At 58.0% G+C, this 16866-nt stretch overlaps 1 protein-coding gene across 1 annotated transcript; it reads left to right on the forward strand.

Annotated features, from left to right (window-relative positions):
• Positions 1 to 1725: 1725 nt before the first annotated feature.
• CCDC97 (coiled-coil domain containing 97) lies at positions 1726 to 12979 on the forward strand. The gene is made up of 5 exons (XM_079907429.1): positions 1726 to 1856; positions 5512 to 5967; positions 7979 to 8257; positions 8716 to 8845; positions 10764 to 12979. The coding sequence occupies exons 1-5, from the start codon at positions 1805 to 1807 to the stop codon at positions 10882 to 10884; spliced, it is 1038 nt and encodes a 345-aa protein (XP_079763555.1). The 5' UTR covers positions 1726 to 1804; the 3' UTR covers positions 10885 to 12979.
• Positions 12980 to 16866: the final 3887 nt, after the last annotated feature.

Raw genomic sequence — 16866 nt, forward strand, 5'->3', positions numbered from 1 at the left:
GAGAGGCCACAACAGTGAGAGGCCCACGTACTGCAAAAAAAAAAAAAGACTTTCTGATTGCATCCCCACAGCCTATCCTCCTTCCCCAGCAACTTGAGTCATTTCTTCAATCCCCTTAGGCATGCTGTACTCCTGGCCTCTTGTGAGGGACAAGGCTGGGGCACAGGAGCAGCCAGTTCAGCTCCATCTCTTCCCTCACAGGAACTGTCTCAGAGCCTTGTGAAGGGAACACAGGCTACAAAACAGGGAGGAAGAAGGTTGACTACTTTTGAGGTCAGATGCAAGGCATCTGAACATGAGGCGGAGCCAAGGTTGATGGCTAGTTGGGCTAAAGGGAATCCTAGAGTGGCCTCTCCCTAGGGAGGGCCTCAGGTCCTCTAGGCTGGGAAGTCCCCTTCCCTGCAGGTCCATGTGTTGGGCAACAGTGCCCTCTGCTGGCCTCTCCTGGCAATATGTCTTAAGTGTAGTCAGTCTCCATCTATCCCAAGTGACAAATGAGCCACTTTCTTCCAGATCCCTTATCCTGGGAATGCAAACGGGAAGTTATTCCTCTGCCTTTGGCCTTAATATCTGGGTTACTGCATCAGCCTCCTCACAGATCTCTCTGACCTCCAGTCCCTTACCCTGATACCCCCCTGCTCACTCCCCACAGGATAAAGGAGCTCAAGCTACTTAATATGGCTTACAGGCTCCACATGCCTGGCCCCTGGTGACCTCACTGGCATTACCTTTTACCACTCCCCTTTCAAACTTAAGATCACTAGTTTGTTCTAGGGGAATCACAAATCCCTTTTAGAATCTAAATGCCATGAACTTCTGCCTTGGAAATACATGTGTACGGTTGAGGGGTTGGTTGAATTTTGCATAAAGATTTGTGAGGTTTTCCAATCCTTGCAGCCCGATCATGACCTTCAAGTTAGAACTCCTTTCCTATTACCTGGCCATACAGAAGCAACCAGAACTACTGATGCCTGCCTTCCTCTCCAGGGGTTTGCCTTGCCCATCCTCCTACATGAGACCCTTCTCTACCTCCCTCTTACCCTGATTCCTGATTATTTTTCCGGTCTCATTTTGGGTGTCCTTTACTCTCAGAAAAGAACCTTCCCATGGCCCTCCAGGCTGGGGTGGGCAGCTCCCTTAGCTGGACCTCTGGGTCCATCAGCCCGGCCCACTCAGGGCACTGGTAACACTTGAATGTGAGTCCCTACCCGTCACGTAGGGCAAATCAGGACCAAGGTCTCTCCACACCTGAAGATTCTTCAGGTCCTGGGAGCACAAAGTGGGAAGTTGAGTCTGATCTCACCACCTATCTCATGCTAAGCAGGGACTGGGTGTGATGACAGAAGCAAGCGACAAGGCTTAGTAAATATTCTTGAGGTGGTGGGGAAATATGATAGCCTGGGGTCTAAACCAGAGCCCAAGCCCTCAGAGGCCCTGGAGGGTGGTCATTCAAAACATTCATCCCCAAATTAAGCATGCTGGGCTCTGGAGTCACAGCAGTCACAGGGTGAACAAGGCCTTCCCTCTTGATAGTCCAGTTTCGCAGCGGTTCAAATTGCGGGGGTGCGGCGTGCCGGAAGAATCTATCTGACCCTGGTGCCCTTTTCCTGCCTGGGGTGGGCGGGGCCGGGCGGAAGCACGCATGCGCATAGGAAAATCCAACTTCGTCCCGGAACTTTGGTTCCTGGTGCTGCGGGGCACCCGGCCCCGGGAGTGTGCTCGGCCGGAAGTGGCCGCTGAGGACCTGGGGTGGGTATGGTGTGCGGAGCCTGCCACAGCAGGTGACAAGTCGTAGAGAATCGGGATGGAGGCCGTAGCGACTGCGACTGCGACGGCGGCGACGGAACCCGGTGAAGGTGAGGTCCTGGCCACGCGGAGGCGGCGGGAGGGTGGAGTTGCGGTGTCACTGGGAAATGATTCCCCGTGAAGGCGAAGGAGGACTCTTTAAAAGGGGACACTTGGGCTTCCCTGGTGGCGCAGTGGTTGAGAGTCCGCCTTCCGATGCAGAGGACACGGGCTCGTGCCCCGGTCCGGGAAGATCCCACATGCCGCGGAGCGGCTGGGCCCGTGAGCCATGGCCGCTGAGCCTGCGCGTCCGGAGCCTGTGCTCCGCAACGGGAGAGGCCACAACAGTGAGAGGCCCGCGTACCGCAAAAAAAAAAAAACAAAAAAAGGGGGACACCTGCCCTCGGCCCTAACTGTTCCCTTCACCACTTTGTCAGATTAACCCCTTTCGTTGCAGGCTGACCTCCTTTACCCCATCCCCTCCCCCGAAATTAACCTCTTCCAAGTTCCAGCCGGCTCTTTCCGTGTCCTAGGCTAATCTAGTTCCTTACCAAGCTCTCAGGCTAGCATAAACGTCTCTGTCCTGGGCTCTCCCGTTGTCCCAGCCAACCGTGCTTCTTAAGTTCCCTCCTTCCCTTGCTTCCTCCTGTCCCATGCAAACTCTACTTAGACCATACTAACGGTTCCCCCCATTTCATTCTAATTCCCGTTCTCCGAAAGTCCACAGTCCCATCTGCTTCCTCAGGGTCGTTAATCCATTTCTGTGCTCCCCCATCTCTTTTGCCAGTCTCTTTATTTCCCCTGGTGCCTCCCCATCAGTACCTAAAATGCTTTTGTTTTGCTCATCTTAAAATTCTATCCTGGGGGCTTCCCTGGTGGCGCAGTGGTTGAGAGTCCGCCTGCCGATGCAGGGGACACGGGTTCGTGCCCCGATCCGGGAAGATCCCACATGCCGCGGAGCGGCTGGGCCCGTGAGCCATGGCCGCTGAGCCTGCGCGTCCGCAGCCTGTGCTCCGCAACGGGAGAGGCCACAACAGAGAGAGGCCCGCGTACCTACCACAGAAAAAAAAAAAAAATTCTAGTGCTTCAGAGTAATCCCGTGTGGGGTGAGGTGCGGTTGAGAGGTTGGTTGAAACATCACTGGACAAGAATTGGTCATTTTTGAAGCTGGATGATGGATATATGGTGTGTGTGGGGGGGTCATTGTACTTTCTACTTATGTGCATGTTTGAAAGTTTCCATAATAAGAAAAAAGCTTTAACCTAAAAAGGAAATCTATCCCTTGATTCCATGCTGCCTTCCAGATACCATTTATCTTCTCCAAAGAGTCATGCACACTTGCCTCCATTTCCTCACTACCCACCCACTGCAGTCTGGCTTTTACCTTCAGAAACTGCACCCATCGGGGTCCGCAGTGACCTCCCTGTGTAGTTAAACTGAGTCACCCTGTTCAGTTTTTTCCTTATTAGACTACTTGGAGAATTCAATGCCATTGACCCCTCCATCCTTCTTGAAAATATTCCCTTGGTTTCTGTGACACCACTCCTTCTGATATCCTTCCTATCTCTCGGGCTCCTGCTCAGCCAGTATTAGTTTCCTGGGGCTGTTGTAACAAACGACCACAAACTGGGTGGCTTAAAACAACAGAAATTTATTCTCTCACAGTTCTGGAAGCCAGAAGTCTGAGGTCAGTATCACTGGGTTGAAATCAAGGTGTCAGCAGGGCCATGGAGAGCTCCCTCAGAGGCTCTAAGGGAGAACCCATTCCTCACCTTTTCCAGCTTCTGGTGGCTCCTGGCATTCCTTGGTTTGTGGCCACATCACTCCAATCTCTGCTTCTGTCTGTCTTCACCTTGTGTTCTCCTCTGTGTGTGTCAAATCTCCCTCTCATAGGACACTTGTAATGGCGTTCAGGGCCCAACTGGATAATCCAAGATAATCCCCCTATCTCAAGATCCATAATTTAATCATATATGCCAAGACCCCCCCCTTTTTTTTTTTTTTGGCCATGTAAGGTAACATTCACGGGTTCCAGGAATTAAGGCGTGACTATCTTTTGGGGGCCATTTTTTAGCCTCTCACAGCCTCCTTCACAGACATGTCTTCTCCCCATCCAGTCAGGACTGTTTCTTGGCCCCTCTTCTCTTTCCATACTTTACACACTCCCCCCACCCTCCCCGCGACTTCTTATTTCCTTCAGCTTTACTTCTGTTCTTTGCTCTGACGACTCCCATAACTCAGTCCCCAGCGCACTTCTCCCCTGAGAAGTCTCCCATGTACCAGCAGTCTTGTAAATGCCTCCCCTTGGATGTCTCCTGGGCCTGTCATACCGTCCATGTCCCAAACCGGCCTCAGCATCTTCCCCCAGGCTTGCTCCTCATCCATGTCTCTGTGTCAGGGACAGTTTGACCAGTCCCCTGGCCAGAGCCCTGTACCTTAACTGGATACCTCCCTCACCTCCCAGCCCTTCATTCCAATGACTTGTCCTCCTCGGCCTCCCAAGCGTCTTTTTAACCACGACCCCCTCCTGTCCCCTCCTCCACAGCCCCTTTACCTGGTCCAGCCCAGTCTTCTCTTGCCTCCGTCATCAAAACCCTCCCTGAGGGGCTTCCCTGGTGGCGCAGTGGTTGGGAGTCCGCCTGCCGATGCAGGGCATGCGGGTTCGTGCCCTGGTCCGAGAGGATCCCACATGCCGCGGAGCGGCTGGGCCCGTGAGCCATGGCCGCTGAGCCTGCGCGTCCGGAGCCTGTGCTCCGCAACGGGAGAGGCCACAACAGAGAGAGGCCCGCGTACCGAAAAAGAAAAAAAAAAACCCTCCCTGAAACCCGTTGTGCCTATAACCACCACCCTCTTTCTCTTCCCCACCCCAGCCAAGCTGAAGGAGTTGTCTGTACGTCCTGTCTTCACTTATTTCCTGCTTGCTGTAGCCTTGCTCCAGTTGCCACCACTTTTGAGAAGCAGCTTGCACCAGGGTTTGCCCAGCGCTCAGCTTTTCTGTTCCCAGTGCCTGTGCTGTCTTTGACCTTGCCTGTCTTCCCCCATCAGACAGGGTGCTCCCTGGGAGCTGAACTGGATCCCTCCGGGGATCCTCAGCATTGCCCAGCTCAGGGCCCGGCATAGATGTAGAGTTGCTGAAGAGTGGTTGGATGGATATGCAAATGAGTAGGAGAGAATGAATGAGTGGGTGAGTGAACGCGTTAGTGAATGTATTGATGATTTCGTGAGCAAGGGAAAAGGCAAAATTGAGTGAATCAATGAATGAAGTGGTCAAGGACCAAGTAAATACACCAAGCACACTGTCTCAGGGCCTTTGCACTGGCTGTTCCCTCTGCCAGTTCCCACAGAAATCTCATGGCTCAGTCCCTCACCACCTCAGGTCTCTACTGAAATGTCACCTTTTTGGCAAGGCCTTCTCTGACTGTCCATTCAAAATTGCAGCCTCACCCCCATTCCCTCCTCCTTCCCTTTTTATTTTCCTACACAGCTCTTGGAACCACCTAACGCACTATATGTTTTCACTAACTATGTTTTCACATGCCTGCGTTCCCCACTAAACTGTCAATCTCTTGCTTACTGTGGTATCTCTAGGGCCTAGAAAGGTGCCCAGAATATAGGAGGTGCTCAATAAATGTGAAATGAGTGAGTGAGTGAGCACCCAGTCCCTTTCACCCACTGCCCCATCCGCTTTCCCATCCCCGGACTGGCTGATCTTCCCTCTCCCCACAGGCTGCACGGAGCCCAGTCCTGGGCACTGGGGGGAGCTGAGCTGGACGCCGGTCCCATCCAGACCCCAGGACAAGGCAGAAGCAGCAGAAGGAGCGCCAAGGGCCCTAGACACTGACCTCTCAGAGGTCGAGGACGCGGCAGTGAGTGCTATGCTGCACGCCGTGGCGGCCAGCCGCCTGCCCGTGTGCAGCCAGCAGCAGGGCGAGCCCGACCTGACCGAGCAGGAGAAGGTGGCCATCTTGGGCCAGCTGTACCATGAGAAGCCACTGGTGTTCCTGGAGCGCTTCCGCACGGGCCTCCGGGAGGAGCACCTGGCCTGCTTTGGCCACTTGCGCGGTGACCACCGTGCGGACTTCTACTGTGCCGAAGTGGCCCGGCAAGGCAGCACCCGACCCCGCACCTTGCGCACCCGCCTGCGTAACCGCCGCTACGCTGCCCTGCGTGAGCTCATCCAAGGTGTGGGGGCGGACAGGTTGGGTGGGAGGGGAGACTGAAGCAGAGGAAGTAAGAAACAAGGATGCAGGAACAGAAACGCAGACAGAGATCCTGGGAGATAAGTTTTAAGACAGGGACCCGGGGAGAGACGGAGACAGAAATGTGAGGTGACAGGGTGAGATAGGGAGAGACAAACAGGGCCCCAAGGGAAGAGAATGGGACAGGCAGTGAGAAGGGTCAGAATTTAGTAGATAACAGAAGTGCCGTTTCAGACCAGCAGGCCGAGGACACACAGTATCCAGCACCGTGAGAACTGGTTACCCCTCAGGGAAACCAGATCCCTACCTCACACTGTACACAGAGGCATTGACAGAAACCTAGGGGAATATGTTCCTGACCCAGGAGAGGCAAAGGCCTCTTGAAAAAAAAACACATGTGAAAAGCATGAAGGAAAACATTGGTACATTTCTCTTTTTTATTTATTTACTTATTTATTATTTTTGTAAGATTGGTACCTTTTTGACCATGATGTAGTTACAAGCAGCTTTGTGACCAAAGACACCAGAACTAAAGTTAAAAGATGAGAGCAGGGGCTTCCCTGGTGGCGCAGTGGTTGAGAGTCCGCCTGCCGATGCAGGGGACACGGGTTCGTGCCCCGGTCCGGGAAGATCCCACATGCCGCGGAGCGGCTGGGCCCGTGAGCCATGGCCGCTGAGCCTGTGCGTCTGGAGCCTGTGCTCCGCAACGGGAGAGGCCACAACAGTGAGAGGCCCGCATACAGACAAAAAAAAAAAAAAAAAAAGATGAGAGCAAATGAAGGAGAGAGTGAGTTAAGATTCCAGTTAGGGAGAAGGCACAGGCTGTAGAGAAAGGGATCCGGAGAGAGTGGAGCACAGTGACCGATGAGGAGCAGGGATGAAGAGAGGAGGGAGGATGAGTGAATGAAAGAAGTGGGGTTAGGTGACAGAAGCTGAGAGAGACACAGAGACAGAGATGGGTGGAGACAGAGGGGCAGAGGAGGGGAGGGAGAAACTGAGACCCAGAGAGAGAGAGTGACAGTGAAAGATAGGGAGAAGGAGGGAGAGAAACAGAATGTGGTGGGAAACATGGGGAACAGAGAGAGGCGGGTAAGAGAGAGAAGGCAAGATGGAGGGCAGGACAGGGATGGTCCCAGGATTCCTGGGCTCTGAGGGCGGGGCTAGGACCAGCGGCGGGAGGGGCTGGGCAGGCTTAGCTGTTATCTGAGGGACAGAGCTGCCTATGCTGAGAGACATCAGGAGACGTATGAAGGCCCTGGGTTTGGGGAGTGGGGAAGCCAGGCCCTCAGAAGGGGTGGTTGCAGAGAGGAACGCTCTGGGGAGAGGTGAGATCTGGGGTCTGAAAGACCAACAGGGACACCCACAGCTGGGCAGATGCCCTGCTAGACCTGACGCTGTGCGCACACACGTCTGCTCCATGAAGATGTACACTTATGTGCCCAGCAGTGCAGGCGTGTCCAGGTGTGTGCACCAACAGCCAGAACGGGGCTCAGCAGACAGGCACACACAGTCTACATACTGGCTTCCACGCACAGTATACCTGCCCGCAACGTCCTGCACACCAGCTCCCAGATGCAGGGACCCACAGCAGTGTACACACACACACACACACACACACACACACGAATCCTGCCCAGGCACAGTCGTACACGGGCCCTAGGCCAGCAGTGCCTCAGGCCAGGATGTCCAGCAACCTGACTGTGTACCCTACATGTTTGGACACGTGAGTCCACACGTAGATACAGGCCTGGTCGCGCACACGTGCTTAGACACGTGCATGAGTTCTCGTGGTCCCGACCTCAGGCATCTGCGTGTGTTTGTATACATTGCTGAATGTGGACGATCACACTCACACTTGTGTGTCTACGGCTTCCCGTCAGCGCAGTCCACGCCTGGGTGGACACAGGTCTGCGCAGGCCCACTCACCCTCCGCCCAGCCCCTCGCCTGGCCTGCAGGCCCTTGCCTCCACGCCCACCCTGTCTCCTCCGTGCAGAGGGCGAGTACTTCAGCGACGAGCAGATGCGGTTTCGGGCCCCGCTGCTGTATGAGCAGTACATCGGGCAGTACCTGACCCTAGAGGAGCTCAGCGCCCGCACCCCGGCCCAGCGGCCTCCCAAGCCCGGCCCCCCCGGCACTCCCGCCTGCCCGCTCTCTGACCTGCTGCTCCAGTCCTACCAGGAGCGGGAGCTGCAGCAGCGGCTGCTCCAGCAGCAGGAGGAGGAGGAGGCCTGCTTGGAGGAGGAGGAGGAGGAGGAGGACAGCGACCAGGAAGGTGAGGCCCGGGGGTGGGGAGGCCCCGGTGTCGCACAGCCCGGCCCCAGGCTGGTGTGTCTCAGCTCCACAGCACTAGGCCAGGCCCGCCTGCGGGAGCAGATCACGGCCCTGCCCTACCTGGCCTGAGTGCCCTGGCCCTTCCCGTCCTCTCCAGCATCCCTGTCCCTGCTCCTCGAAGACACCAAGCAGTCCCTCACCTCCAGGCCTTTGCTCATGCCGTTCCCTCTGCCAGGAGTGCCTTCCCTTTGCCACCCTTCAGGCATCAGGTCCTAACCCTGCTCTGTGGCCTCCAGAGCACTGTGTTGTCACGTGTTCAGTGTGTGCCCCGGGAAGGTAGGGGCGGGGCCGTCTTGGTCACTGCTGTGTTCCCAGTCACCCAGCATGAAGGATGCAGCTCTCTGTGGAGGTGTGCAGCACAGTCCTCACGCACCCCACCCTGGGTGTCTCCCCCGACAGACCAGAGGCCTGACAAGGACTTGGAGGCCTGGGTCCCCGACTCGGAAGAGAGGCTGATCCTGCGGGAAGAGTTCACCAGCCGGATGCACCAGCACTTCCTGGACGGCAAGGATGGGGACTTTGACTACAGGTGCTCCCGTGCCCTCCCCGCACCCCCCACCAGTCCCCCAGCCCGGCACCCCGTGGGACATGGGCTCTGGGGTCACACAGCCTAAGGGTTTCAGATCAGAGATCAGTGGGTGACCTTGGAGTAGCTTTGTCCCTGTCCGAGCCTGTCCCCTCACCTGAAGGAGGGGAGTGAGCAGGGCTGACGTTCAGCTCCGTATTGATAAAACACTGGAACATTCCCATTTGGGTAGGTGGTGGTGGTGACCTGGTAGGATGCCAGTACTCCAAGCTTCCTAAGTGTCCCCCAGGACCCCGGACTTCCTCATGCTGCAGGAAGTAATCCCTGGCAGGGTAATGCCTGGCGTGGAGGGGCCTGCGGTGGGTGCCCCTGCAGTGCTGGTTGTTCATTTCTCCAGTAGAACCCCAGGGATAAGATACCTGGGCCACCTGCTTTGGAAAAGGATTTTGCCATCAGGGAAAAGGACAGGCGAGTGAAGTATCAGAGTAAAAGATAAACGGTTTTGTCAACGGAGGCAGCCTCGCCTTGTGGTCTGGAACGTCACGTGTGGCAGCAGAGGGCCCTGGTTTCAAACCCAGCCCCCATGACATGAACAAGCAGAGCCTCAGGGCCTCGTCAGTAGGATGGCGGCGGGGGCGCGGGGGGTGGTGTCACGATTGCCACAGCTACAGCAGCGCCTGGTCCCAGAGCCTTGCTGGCCCAGCCCGGGACCCCCAGCTCCAGAGGCGAGTCTGGCTGATGCACTTTTCCATTGACTGATCTCAGTGTTCCACACAAGGCAGTGAGTAGAGTCCCTGGGCTGTGGGGAGCCCTCGTAAGGGCACCACTGCTGTCATAAAGCCAGGTGCCCACGAGGAAGTCGGCCCTGGTGTGAGGAATGGGGCGTGGTGGGGAGCGAAGCCTGTCCCCTCTCCGAGCTGCATGCAGCCACCAGGTGCTCAGCGCTGCTGGGTCCAGACTGGGGATGAAGCAGGGGACAAAACCGATGGAAGGGTTCCCTGCCCTGAAGGAGTCCCACTCTGGCGAGGAAGGCAGCAAGGAGCGGAAGGGAGGTGCTGGAGGTGCGAAACATCTAGTGGCGATGGGGCCGGGAAGAAAGACAGAGCAGGGTCCCGGCATTGGGGGTGGGAGCAGGGTGATGAGGTGGCCGGGGAATGAGCAGGTGACATTGGAGCAAAGACCTGCAGGAAGTGAGAGGCAGGCGACATCAATACCCTGGGGAAGAGCGTTCCTGGCAGGGGGGGCAGCAGGTGCAAGAGCCTTGAGGGGCACAGAGGAACAGCACGGTGTGCGAGGGGTGAGGGGGAGGCGGTCTCATCAGGGGGTGGCAGGGCTGGATTGGACAGGGCTTCCTGCACCAAAGAGAGTGTGAGGGAGCCTGGTGGGTTTGGAGCACAACCGGGGGTCCTTCTCACAACTTAGGATCACTTGTTGCCTGAGGGCAAGGTTTCTCAACTTCAGCACTGTGGGCCTTTGGGGCTGGATAACCCTTTGTCCTGTGTGTGGCAGGTGTCGAGCAGCATCCCTGACGTCCACCACTGGATGCCAGTAGCAGCCCCCCAACTTGTAACCACCAAAATGTCTCCAGTTATCACAAATGTTCCTTGGGGGGGGAGGCAGAATCTTCCTGGTTGAGAACCACTGCCTCAGGGCCCAGATGTGGGCCCATGTGTCACCATGTCTTCTGGCTTTTTAAGAGAAACCAGAAGTTTTCATGTAAAATCTCTGCTTTGGAAAATGTTGCCTTTTGTTTGAAGCCCTGAGAGAGGCAACATAACCCAGCTGTAAGTTCGCTCTGACTTACAGCTGCCAGCGTATGGCCTTTCACTTCAGGGGGCCCCGGGCCCCAGCTCCTCTCCACAGAAGCGGGGAGGCTGGGGTGCAGGCAGAGCCAGCCCCTGACAGCTCCCTCCCCCTGCAGCACCGTGGACGACAACCCTGACTTCGACAACCTGGACATCGTGGCCCGGGATGAAGAGGAGCGGTACTTCGACGAGGAGGAGCCCGAGGACGCACCCAGCCCAGAGCTGGACGGGGACTGATGGCTGCGGCGCCCACCCTGTCCCCCGCCCCAACGCGGCTGCTGGTTACAGGCCAGGCCGGCTCAGTGACTTTCTCTAGGCGACAGCAGGGTGGCTGCCCTATACCACCAAGCCTCGCTAGGCCTGGTCCCGTCTCCACGGCCCCCTCCCCCTTGCTCTCCATTTCCTTCTCCCCCTGAACCCTGGTGCCTCTCTCCCTCTCCTCTCCTCTCTCTCAGTCTTTTTCTCACCACCTTTCTGTCTCCTGCTTTCTGTGTCTCTCGCTCTTTCTCCACCTCCCTCTTTTTCCTTTCTGTCTTTCTCTTTCTCCCCCTCTCTCTGTGCCTCGGCCTCTGTCCCCACAGCAGGGCCCAGGATGAACATCCTCCCCTTGACCTAGGCCGGTGGGGCCCTTTGTCGCTGGAGCTGGCCAGGTTGACCCAGAGCGGAGCTCCGCCTCTCCCTCCCCAGCCCCGCCTCTGCTCTCCTGCCCCTCTGTGCTTGAGGCTGTCTCACAGGCACCTCCTTGCCTCTGGTACGTTCCATCTCCTTCGGCCTCCCTCCATCTTTCGCAGCCTCTGTGCTGGCTCTGTCCCTCTCTGTCTCTCAGGCTTTATCTCTGGGTTTCAGTACCCCCCCGCAAGGCCCTGAGCATCCCCCGTCCTGGCTGCTGTGGGCCACAGAGCCTGACTGCGGAGTAATCGGGCCTCACTGTGGGCAGTGGGGAGACCTTGGGGGTGGCCACCAGCTCTCACCTCTCCCTCAGGACCCAGGTTTGGGAGAGGTGTGCAGGGGCAGCGTGGGATCGTGGGCCTGCCAGGTCGGGTATAGAGGGAGAGGAGGGACTTTCCCCTCCCAGCCCCACCAGCCCCCCCTCTGCCCAGCCACAATTTTCCCTTCCTTCACTTCCTCCACCTCCCTCTCCCTCTCCTGTTTACACTTCCAAAATATGCACAGGCTGTTATCATGGGTCCTGAGTCATCACACACACACACACACACACACACACACACACACAGCCGGCCCCAGCATCCCTGCCCCAAGCCGGCCCCACCGAGCCCCCTGCCGCCCTGGGCTAATGGGAGCCAGATGGCCGCCTGGTGACTCAGCCACTGGCCTGTGGGAACCCAGGCATCCCGCCTTCCCATGCCCCCATACCCAGCTCAGGCTCCCCCAGTAGACATACGCAGGGAAGGGGCCAGCTGCTAGCAGGGGAGGACACAGGCCATGTGTTGGAGAGGTGGGGCCCGGGGACCCCTCACTTCTGTGAGCCAGGCCTGAAGGACCCTCAAAACTGCCTTCTCCAGCGTGGAGCCCAGAGTGCCGGGGAGACCCCACGGACTCCTGGGGCCACAGCTTTTGACCCCCAGGCCTCGCCTCTGCCCTCTGGCTCAACTGGAATTAGAGCCAGACACGAAGTGAGAGCTAGACAGAGGCCAAGGGATGTTCAGACAGACTATTAAATAAGGAAACTTCCGGTTACTGAGCAGTTCTGTCCTGTGCCAGGCCCCAGCAAGGTGCCCGATGCCGCACTGAATCCTCCACACAGCCCCGCGAACGAGGGGCTCAGCTCCATTCCGCATGTGGGTCACAGGAGGCCCAGAAAGGAGGTGTCACGTACTCAAGGCCACGTGGCCATCAGAGATGGAAACTCGGGTGTAGAATCATAAGTCCTGGAGACCACCTCCTGGCCTGCCTGTCCGCGCTCAGGGCCACACAGAGTAGACAGACGCACAGACTTCTTCAGGGGTAACGACTGAAGGAGAGTTAGCTGTTGAGGATAACAGCAGCTAACACCTTTGGGGCCCTCCTGGCGCGCTAGGCACTGTCCTTCCTATGCACAGATGGACGGCATCATCTAGTGTTTAGTACCTGAGTCACTGAACCATCACAGAGGTCCCGTGCAGTATAAACTGTCAGTACTGATAGGGTGTCTCCCAGAGGAGGCCCAAGGCGATCCAGCCAGCTAGACTCACAGTTGGGAGAGATGTTTGTCTCGGGTGCTTGTATTGCTGCCCTCAAGTTGTGAGAGGTCTTTCATAATACAGGCATCAGCCCTGGGTGATGGGCACATTTTTCAGCAGTCTGTCATTTGATCATTAAATTTGTGATACACTGTGCCATGCCTAAATTTGTTACATACATTTTTTAAGTGATGAGAGACGGCAATTGAGTCAGAATTAGGGCTAGTCAGATGGCAGAGAAGGAGCGTCTGTCTCAGAGACCGAGGTGGAGCCCAGAGGCACTCCCCCATCACAGCCTGAGACCCGCTGAGACCTGGAGGTGCCCAGAGAGGCGCCTGGCCCTCCACTCCTGGTTCTGGGGTTGGGGTGGGCGGAGAAGCTGAGTCAGGGAAGGGAGAGCCCCTCCGAGGGCATCCGGCCCCCACCCCGTGTCTCCTGTCTGTCCTGGCCAGGCTCTGCTGGCTGCCACCCCACCCCCCCATGTCTGACACCTCTTTGCATCCTGCCTCTCTCTCATCCCCTCCAACCGCCTGCCTCGCTGTCCCTTCTCCCTGCTGCTGCTGTCTCCTTCCTCTGCCTCTCCCCTAGCTCCGTCTTCCCTTTCGGTCTGTCTCTGCAGCTCTCTGACTGTCATCGTCTCCCCATCGCTTCTCGTCTCCCCTCTCTCAGCCCCTTCTCTTCCCCCTCGTTGTGCCCGGGCCTCTGCCTCCTCTTCTCTCCTCTCCCTCCTTGTCATTCCCTCCCTCTCTGTCTCTGCGTCCCCGTCCCCGTGCCTTTCTGTCAGAGCCCCCCCCCCCCCGGCCTCGTCTTCACCCTCATTTTTTCCTACCCCTCTCTCCACTGTCTCCTGGCCCACCGCCCTTGTCCCATCTGCTGGTCTCTCTCCCAGATCCTGGGAAGCCCAGCGGGGGTGTCGGGGTCAGGGCTTCACTGGTGGCCCCTGGGAGCCCAGAATGAGGGGTCACCACCTCGCCCCCACCCAGAAAGGGGGCAGGGAGGCTGCGGCCTGTCTGGCCAGAAGGAAGTGACTGTGCTGTGGCCTGGTCACCCCCGCCCCCAAGACCTGCCCGGCTGCTGCCGCCCCCGGGCTGGGGCCAAGTAAACACAGCCGCCGGCAGCCCAAGATATTTATACTGAGGTCCGGGCGTGGGTCCAGTGCCCACCACAGCCCCTGCCCTGCCCTGCCCGCCACGGCCAGCCCCGAGCCAACGTGGCACCAGCCGGCAAGGGGACGCGCCGCAGGCACAGCCTGCACTCAGCATGGAGGCCGCATCACTCGGGATGCCAGCGGCTTCACTAGGGACACAGGATGCCCCCCATCCCTGGAAACACCAGCACAAATGCAGCCCCACACGTGCAGCTGCTTGTGAACACGAACACACTCACCCCACTGAAAACTCGAGAGTGATAGAGCAAAATAGAGACCCACACGACTGCTTACACACTGAAGTCATCAGCCCACATGTGGGGACACAAAATGCAGACACCACCTGCTCACAGACACCCCTAGAGGCTGAGAACACCAGTCCCGGAGATGGACAGACTGGGAGGAGGACAGCAAGCATGTGGGAGACACACCCCGTAGACACACAAACATGCTCGGAATAACCGCGATGCACACGCTGATCACAAAACGTAACCCAGAAGCTGCTCACCCGCAGACACAAACACTGGGAACCGCCACACACAGGCAGTGAGAACATCCTGAGTAGGAAACACAATGTACACGCGCACACACAGTACCTCCTGGAAACACTTCTCACAGACCCATGAACATACACGGAAAACACCCACACTTCTCATCAAACTTATGCTAATAATGTGCAAATTTACACCCAGAAAAGAAGAGCAAGTGTGCTGAGAAAAAATCCAGACACATAACACACCCCAGGGATACAACCAACTCACACACGCAGACTAGCCGGGTCACACCGTGTCCGGACACGGAACCCAAAGTGCACACTGGCTTGTGCAGCAGAAACACAAAACACAGGTGCAGGCACAACAAATGCAGCACAGTCTCTCTCACACACACACACACACACACGCAGCACAGTCTCACACACACACACATACACACACACACGAACCCGTGCTGGAGAGACACCAGTTGAAAATCCCCCTTGGTCCATACCCAACACAGCCATCAGGCACCCAGCCGTGTGTTAGAGACCCCTATGCTGGACACACAAAATTCACACCACAAAGCTTGCTGGGACACACTCAAATTCACATTAGAAACACGAAAGACACCAACGCGCTGGATGTCCAGAGATCTAGGGGGAAGGGGGCTTTCTCTCCCTCCCCCCACCTCGCCCCTCCCTTTCTCCCTCTCACGCTGACCCCGTCCCAGGTCCCAGGCCTGTCTGAGGGAGGGGGCAGGAAGGCCTGAGCTGGCCTTCCACGGCCCTGCTTCCTGCCCCTTGGGGGCAGGACGGGAAGCCGAGGCTCCAGCCGGAACCCAGGCTCCCCCCAACGACTTCCCTCGCCGCCCGGCCTGCCTGCAGAGGCGGGGGAGGGGAGCGGGGCGCCCCGAACCCCCGGGCCTGCCCCTGCGTCTGGCTGGGGGCCGGGCGCGGCCTTCCCGCGGGGCCAGGTGCCGGGAGGGGCGGGGCAGGAGCCGCCCCCGCGGCCGGGAAGGTGCTGAGCCCGCGGCTTTCCCCGTCCCCGGCGCCCGGGCGGGTGGGCGGGGTGCGGCCCGAGGGCGTGGCCAGGGCTCGGCGACCGCGGGAGCGCGCGGCCCGGTGTGCGGCCGGGACTTGTCCTTGGCCGAGGCGCGAGCTGGGCGTGTGAGGGCCACGGCCCCGGGGGTGTGTCTGGGTGTGCGGGACTCTCCGTCTGGGACCCGGGGTGTGACAGTGAGTCTAAGTATGACGGGTCGGCTACCGTCCGTAGGGCCGTGTGGGACTCCCCAGGCCTGAGCGTGTGGGGCCGGCAGATGTCAGGCCGAGTGGGCACGACCGCCTGGCGGTCTGCGAGATCCTGACGTGTCAGATCTCCGTGTGTGGTATGTGTCTGGGTGGGACTGTGACGTGTCAGGCCCTGTGCGTGCACACGGTGCCTGTTTGTGACCGTGACCCCATGGAGGATGTTTGTATAACTGTCGGTGGGTCGGGGCCGGAGTCTCTGTTTCATTTCCTGACGGGGCTCTGATGCAGTGAGGAGTGTGTCTGTGCATGGCACTGCCTCTGTATCTGTGTCCGCAGTGTGGTGGTTGTGCCTAGGATCCTACAGGATGTATTTGTGTGATTCCATCTTGCTGCGTCCCTATGGAAGTCTCTGCTTATGTTGTGTCCCAGCCAAGCTCCAAGGCTGGGCTGTGTGCACGTGATGGGGCGGCTGGTGGGGCAGCACATCCTTGGATAGGGAACTCCTCCGGCCCCCACCTCACCCCCAGCCCTCTATGGCTCCCAGACCTGGGCCAGGAGGAGTGACCACATTTCTACCGCTGGGCTGGGCTGGGCAGGCCCCGGGGCCCACCCATCCAGACCTGGTGCCACTGACCCACCTGCAAAGGAAGCTCAGCACTCACACCATCCTCCCCCAGGGCAGTCACTGAGCAAAACAGGTCAAGGCCCCGGACCTGAGAAGGGCCGGGGAGAGAGACGGGGAACTGAAACCAGGGAGGAAGAGGGGAAACTGAGAAGCCAGAGAAAGAGGAAGCGGGAGAGAGTTCATCAGCAAGACCCCAGCAGATGGGAAGAAACACAGCAGAGGGAAACCCACCCCGGCTCAGGGTGCTGTCATTTCTCTCCTGGACAACTGGTCTCCCTGCAGTCACCCTCACACCCGTTCAGTCTACTCTCAACCATCAACCAGAGGGACCCTCTGAGCACTTCAGTCAAATCACATCCCTCTTCTGTTCCAAACCCTGTCATGGTGCCTTCCTCTCTCAGAGTACAAGTTATCACAGGTCCCCACAGGCCTGATGTGGTCTGGAAGGCAGGACCAGTGCAGAAGTTGTGGGCATAAGCCCTCAACTCTAGCTGCCTGGGTTTGAATCCCAGCTGTGCCGTTTGCTAACTATGTGACCATAACA

Source organism: Stenella coeruleoalba, assembly GCF_951394435.1.
Source record: "Stenella coeruleoalba genome assembly, chromosome: 20".
Classification (NCBI taxonomy): Eukaryota; Metazoa; Chordata; class Mammalia; order Artiodactyla; family Delphinidae; genus Stenella; species Stenella coeruleoalba.

What these genes read in the sequence shown, in the direction of transcription:
- CCDC97 (XM_079907429.1), top strand. Translation starts at nt 1,805, where the DNA reads ATGGAGGCCGTAGCGACTGCGACTGCGACGGCGGCGACGGAACCCGGT. An exon ending in CCTGCGTGAGCTCATCCAAG is followed by an intron (nt 5,968 to 7,978) that starts GTGTGGGGGCGG and finishes TCCTCCGTGCAG; the next exon opens with AGGGCGAGTACTTCAGCGAC. An exon ending in GGAGGACAGCGACCAGGAAG is followed by an intron (nt 8,258 to 8,715) that starts GTGAGGCCCGGG and finishes CTCCCCCGACAG; the next exon opens with ACCAGAGGCCTGACAAGGAC.